Source organism: Arachis duranensis, chromosome 1 (assembly GCF_000817695.3).
Source record: "Arachis duranensis cultivar V14167 chromosome 1, aradu.V14167.gnm2.J7QH, whole genome shotgun sequence".
Lineage (NCBI taxonomy): Eukaryota > Viridiplantae > Streptophyta > Magnoliopsida > Fabales > Fabaceae > Arachis > Arachis duranensis.
In genome coordinates this window covers 19,458,429-19,465,517 of record NC_029772.3, presented here as the reverse complement: position 1 = coordinate 19,465,517, position 7,089 = coordinate 19,458,429, and the positions used below count along the sequence as shown (strand labels likewise).

Genomic DNA, 7,089 nt, shown 5'->3' with positions numbered 1-7,089 from the left:
TATTTTACTAAAATGAAAGAAACTATTTTTTTAGAATTTTTTAAGAATTAATTAATATTATATATATTTTGTTATATATATATATATATATATTTTGATGTTAATCTATTACCTTTTTTGTTTTAATCTAAATTAAATATTTTTTATTATTTTTGGAAAGAAAATCTTTTGAAGAATTTAATAATATGTGATGAAGAATACCAAATAAATTATACAGAAACCAATTAAAACACAATATGAAAACATATTTAAAAAAAACACGTTTTAGGCATCTTTATTTGAGTGGCCTCCATGATAAAAATCTATATCCAAATCCAGATAAGAATTGAAAGGGTAAAAGTTACTATCATTAACAAGGATAGAATCACAGTCATATACTACTCTAAATTCTAATCAAACTATGCATGCATTACCTTATTACTAATCTTAGAAATCAAAGGCACCTCATGAGTTCTTCTTCTTGTTAACCTTCTTCTTGGACTTACTAGAATCTTGGCTCTTACCCGCTTCATGTCCATGGATCATACCATGAAGCTCAAAACCAATGAGGTAGCAAAGATAAGTATCAATGGTGATGAACATTGTCTTCTCATCCGTATACACATTGTAATAACAGCATGAGTTTTCTTCATCGTACCAGTCCAACTTCTCTTCCGGCCTCACCACGTCAAAGTGCTTCCCCAATACTGTCTTCATCAACTTTTCAAGATTGTACCGCCATAGATCCACCTTCTCCCCTACCTCCTTCATCCCTTCCACCGCCATCACCCTAAGGTCCAACGCCTTCTTCAGCTCGATCCCGTGGTGCTTCTCCAGCTTTGCCTTCACCTTTTTGATATCCATTCCCACCGCGATAACCCTAGGGTTGGCGAAAAAGTCGCAGAGGGGCCTAGGGTTTTGCTTCGCTTTGTAAGAGTCGGCTTGTTGGAGAAGAGGGTAGATGAGGCAGTGAGAGCCAACGCATAGGGAGATGAAGTCGTAGCCGTGGTCCTTGACGCCGCGCTTGGTGTACTGATGATTGGATTTTTGACGGTATAGAATTTCACAATTGAATTCTCGTTGCAAGTATAGTTTCCAAACCAATCAAAAACCTTTCATACAAAAGATTGTTTATCACAAGTAATAAACCCCTAATTTTATAAATCAAAGTATTCAAACCTCGGGTCGTTCTCCCTAGGAATTACAATAAAGTGTCTTGTTATTGGTTGTGAGTTATTTTGGGGTTTTGATAAGAGGCATGAAAGATAAATAGCAAGAAAGTAAACTAACAACTATAAAAGGCTCTTGGTAAGGTGTGAGAACTAGAAGTCCTATCCTAGTTATCCTTCGCAATTGTGATGAGAATTGTTCATTGCTACCACTTAGTTAACCCTTACTAAATAAAGGAAAGTCAAGTGGATGAATTGACTTGAGCCACAAGTTCTAGCCAATTCCTAAGGAAAGACTAGCTTTAGTGCACTCCAAACCAATTAGCAATCTCTCCAATTATCAATCAACAAAGGAATTAGATAACTCAAGTGTCACTAATTACTCTACCTAGGCCAAGAGGAACAAAATCTACACTAAAACTAAAAGAGACATTTCAACAAACACATAAAGTGCAATAGAAGTAAACATTATTAAATGCAAGAATTAAAGGAATCTACAACTACAAAAACAAGAGATCAACAATAGAAAAGCAAAGAAGACACATTTATTATGAATTACCTCTGAATTGGAAGAATGTAGAAGGAACAATACTAGATCTACAACAAAACATAGAAACAACATAAAGGAAATTACAACAAAAGAATAGAAGAAGGTGAATCTAACAACAAGGAATTGAGAAGTAGAAGTAGAAGAATGAATGAATGAAAACCTAGATCTAAGAACTAAGCCTAATCATAATCCTAATCCTAGAGAGAAGAGAGAGCTTCTCTCTCTAGAAACTACTTCTAAACTAATCCTAATGAGTGTGAATGAACTAATGTCCCTTTGCTCTTCAATCCTTGGCTTTAAATAGCAGTTTAGGCGCCAAAGATGGTTGGAATTGGGCACCACAACCCTTGAGAATTCGTTGGTCACGTTTTCATTAAAAAAATCATAAACCAGCACCGACGCGTACGTGCACAGCACGCGTACGCGTCCATGGGGTAATTCCCAAGGTGCGCGCAAGCGCCAGGTGCGCGCGCGCGTCCATGGGCGAGTTCAACTTCTTTGACTTTTCATGATTTCTCCACTTTGCATGCTTTCCCTCTTCACTCCTTTGATCCATGCCTAGCCTTTTTAATCTAAAATCACTAACAAACATATCAAGGCATCTAATAGAATCGAGGTGAATTAAATTTATTTATTTTAAGACCTAAAAAGCATGTTTTCACTCTTAAGCACAATTAAAGGAGAATGTACAAAACCATGCTATTTCATTGAATAAATGTGGGTAAAAGGTGATAAAATCCCCTAAAATCAATACAAGATAAACCCTACAAATTGGGTTTATCATGTACTTGGTAAATTGGTGCTCGGTGGTTACTCCCACGATGACCGGGGTGTTTTTGGGAGTGGACTTGAGGAGGTTGGTGAGCCACTTGCAGAGCATTTGGTAAGAGGTGGTGTTGATGCAGAGGATGCGTTGGTCGTCGGCATAAACGGTGTAAGGATAATGGCGGGAAGTGAGGTCGTAAGTCTCGACTTCGGTGATCATGCTGGGTTCAATGCTGATCTCGTGGTTGTAGGATCAGGAACTTGCAACGGTTATTGGATCATCTTCTTGGAGTGGCCGGGGTGGTGGAATGTGCAAAGATACTCCGCAGTCTGAAAGGTATAAAGTATGAAGAATGAGTTTGTACCTAAGGGCCTCTGGCTCTCCTTTATATAGCTTATGATAGTTATCTTATCTTATCTGGCTTATCCGGCTTTGTTAAGTGAAGTATTTGAATTCAAATTATCTTATCAAATATATAGCTAAAATGAGGAACAGCTGACATATATTTGACAAGATGATTCAAATTTAAATATTTTACTTATCAAAGTCGGATAAGTCAGATAAGATAAGATAACTATCATAAGCTATATAAAGGGGAGCCAAAGGCTCCTTAAGTACTCACTCATTCTTCATACTTTATACCTTTTAGATCCATTCTGCGGAATATCTTTGCAGATTCTACCACCCTGGCTACTCCAAGAAGACGATCCGACAACCGTTGCAAGTCTCTGATCATACAACCACTAACAATAATGGTTCTTGAGATCAGCATTGAACCCAGCATAATTACCGAAGTCGAGACTTACGACCTCACTTCCCGCCATTATCCTTACACCGTTTATGCCGACGACCAACGCATCCTCTGCATCAACACCACCTCTTCCCAAACGCTCTCCAAGTGGCTCACCAACCTCCTCAAGCCCACTCCCAAAAACACCCCGGTCATCGTGGGCATAACCGCCGAGCACCAATTTACCAAGTACACCAAGCGCAGCATCAAGGACCACGGCTACGACTTCATCTGCGTTGGCTCTCACTGCCTCCTCTACCCTCTTCTCGAACAAGCCGACTCTTACAAAGCGAAGCAAAACCCTAGGCCCCTCTGCCACTTCTTCGCCAACTCTAGGGTTATCGCAGTGGGAATAGAGATCGAAAAGGTGAAGGCAAAGCTGGAGAAGCACCATGAGATCGAGCTGAAGAAGGCATTGGACCTTAGAGCGATGGCGGTAGAAGGGATGAAGGAGGTAGGGGAGAAGGTGGATCTGTGGCGGTACAATCTTGATAAGTTGGCGAAGACAGTGCTGGGGAAGCACTTTGACGTGGTGAGGCCGGAAGAGAAGCTGGACTGGTACGATGAAGAAAGCTCGTGCTGTTATTACAATGTGTATACGGATGAGAAGACAATGTTCATCACCATTGGTACTTATCTTTGCTACCTCATTGGTTTCGAGCTGCATGGTATGATCCATGGACATGAAGCGGGTAAGAGCCAAGATTCTAGTAAGTCCAAGAAGAAGGTTAACAAGAAGAAGAACTCATGAGGTGCCTTTGATTGCTAAGATTAGTAATGAGGTAATGCATGCATAGTTTGATTAGACTTTAGAGTAGTAAGTCCATCTCAGCATGTCGTTAACGATTTTGTGAGACAGTGACAAAAATAAGATTAGGAACCAATGTGAGTCATAAGACTAAATTGAGTAAATCAAAATTTTTGAAATTAGATTGAAACATAGTTGTTAGAACCGGTCAAGTTACTGGTTCACTGGTTTATTGGTTCAACCGATAAATCTCTGGTTGGACCGATAAAACCGGTCTCACGTAAATATAAAATATAAAATAGTTAAAAACTTAAAATTAAAATTTGAAATACATATCTTCACTAACATTTTATGAAGAATCAAGTCTCAACTTCTAAAAATAGCTAATATAAAAAAACCATAAAATTTTAATACTACAATAGTATCTTATTTTGACACAATAAAAAAATAATTAATTCACAAAGCCTATCATCTAACTATAATATCAGTAGATTTTAACACTAACATCAAAACAAATAACCTTAATCACAATACTAGCAATAAAATAGATCAAGTAAATTAATACATTTTTAGTGAAATTTATATTTATATTAATAATGGTATATAATTAAAATATAATTAATTTTAAAAATAGAAAAAACAAAAATTAAATTAAATTAGATATGTATGTATACTATATAATTAGTATTTGTCAAATATAATACTTAGAAGTGCAGTGGCTAAGTGGCAAGTATAGGTTACTTTTTGCACCAGTTCTTACCGGTTCACACCGGTTTTATTCCTTAAATGGTCTAAGGAGTAAATCAAACCGGACCAGGGTCTGGTTCTAGTCCGGTTCACTAATTTTTCGGTTGAACTAGCTGATCCAGTTTGATTTTTACAACTATGGATTGAAATATGAACATAATTTCAGAGACCAAAAGTATTATCTCTTTGTTGACAATTAAGTTGTTTTAATGGTAATTAAGATCTAATAATGGTTTATAATAAAAGAAGCATTCTTTTGCAATACTGAGCCTACAGTAGTAGTTAGGGGTGTTCATAGATTAGATCATATCCATATAAATCCACAGTATTTATCCGTATCTGATCTGTAATTTGAGGATGTGATCTGATCTGTAATTGGATTGGATCGAATCGGATCCACACTCTAATCATATAGAAGTAAATATGTTTAAAAAAGTAAGCAAAAAAATTATTGACTTTTTTTATAAAAATAAAATTTTTTAATATTTTTTATTTTATGGATATATTTTTTAATCAATTTGATTTATATATAATTCGGATGATAAAATATTTGGTGACTTTAATTAAAATAAATTTTATTAGAATAAATTTTAGTACGAGCTTAATATTGTTATTCATTATAAAATATTTATAGAATTATTCGTAGATAAATTTTGGAAAAAATAAAAAAAACCATGATTTTTAATTTTATTTTTTAATAATATTAATTTTTTACCGTATATAATAATTTAATTATTTTTTAATCATATATAAATAAATTACTTTTAATAAGACTCTTTTTGTGTTATTCAATTATCTTTTTTAAAAAATAATTAAACTTTTCACAACAAAAATAATAAAAAAATTATGAACGAAAATCATCCTGATAATTTTTTGTATTTTTATTCGTATTTTAATATAAACATAAATATAATTTAATTATATTATTTATGAAATGTGACTATAGATGTAGATAAAATTTAGTTATATTAATTATATATAGTTTCATTGTATTGTATTACTTATAAAATTAGATTATAATTATGACAATAGAATTATTCTTGTATTTTTATATGTCTGACTAATTGGTGGTGTTAAAACATTACTCTTAATTATAAATAACGTTTATAATTTAAAAAATCAAAGACTCAATTAAAAAGATACGTTTAATTATCTTAACCAATGTCCTAATTAAATAATTTTATGTCTTAAAAAAACTGTATTTAAGAAGAAAATAATTAATTTGTCTACTTTAATAAATAGTTATTTTACTAAAATAAAAGAAACTATTTTTTTAGAATTTTTTAAGAACTAATTAATATTATATATATTTTGTTACACTATATTTAGTTATAAAAATTTTATTTATTTTTAATGCTTATATTAAAAATAAAAAAAAATTTAAATTAGTAAATTTTAATCTATAATATAATAATAATATAGTAATTATTTTATATATTATACGAATATAAATTAATTATTTTTTTATTTATAAAAATTTTAAGAGACTTGAACTTGTTATATATATATATATATATTTTGATGAATGTGATATATTTTTTTATGTAAATAATCTTTTAAAAAAATCTAATAGTTAATCTATTACTTTTTTTGTTATAGTCCAAATTAAATGCTTTTTATTGTTTTTGGAAAGAAAATCTTTTTAGGAATTTAATAATATGTGATGAGGAACACCGAATAAATTATACAGAAACCAATTAAAACACAACATAGAAACATCTTTAAGAAAAGACGTTTTAAGCGTCTTTACTTGAGTGGCCTCCTTGTCAAAAATCATTAAAATTTATTATTTTTATTATTATTTAGTTATTAATTTAATTTTTTAATTTAATAATTTAATAATATACTTTATTTCATATTTTTAAATATTAATAATTAATTAATAGTAAAAAATAATAAATTTTAATAGTCTTCTAATATTTTTATGATATATGTAACATAATAAAAAAAACTTTATTTTTATTTATTCAACCACTTAACTATAATTACCTATTATTAAAATTAAGTATACCAAATTTTGTAAAAATTAAACTTTTATTACTTCATAACTTTACACCAAGCATACAAAAGCCAAAAAAAAAAACTTTATCTCAAGATTCGAATTTTCAATAGGCAATTTAAATTTTGGGATACATAAATTAAAGAAATCGATCTATGTAGATATAATTTTTTATTTTATCGTAAAAAAAATTGGCGGATTCGATTAAAATATTTTAAAATATTTAAAAATCAAAATGACAAATATGAAAATCAGATTGAGATTTATATATTTAAAAATTTTTAAAATAAAAAATAACAAATCTGAGAGTTAAATTTATGAATTGTATATCATATATAATA

At 31.1% G+C, this 7,089-nt stretch overlaps 1 protein-coding gene across 1 annotated transcript; it reads right to left on the bottom strand.

The window, feature by feature from the left end:
- Positions 1-444: 444 nt before the first annotated feature.
- LOC107481578 (uncharacterized) lies at positions 445-2,683 on the bottom strand. The gene is made up of 2 exons (XM_016101853.1): positions 2,513-2,683; positions 445-1,011 (listed from the first exon to the last, which is right to left on the bottom strand). Exons 1-2 carry the CDS (start codon positions 2,681-2,683, stop codon positions 445-447), a joined length of 738 nt encoding a protein of 245 aa, XP_015957339.1.
- Between the last annotated feature and the right edge of the window lie 4,406 nt (positions 2,684-7,089).

What these genes read in the sequence shown, in the direction of transcription:
- LOC107481578 (XM_016101853.1), bottom strand. Translation starts at nt 2,683, where the DNA reads ATGATCACCGAAGTCGAGACTTACGACCTCACTTCCCGCCATTATCCT. An exon ending in ACACCCCGGTCATCGTGGGA is followed by an intron (nt 1,012 to 2,512) that starts GTAACCACCGAG and finishes TCCAATCATCAG; the next exon opens with TACACCAAGCGCGGCGTCAA.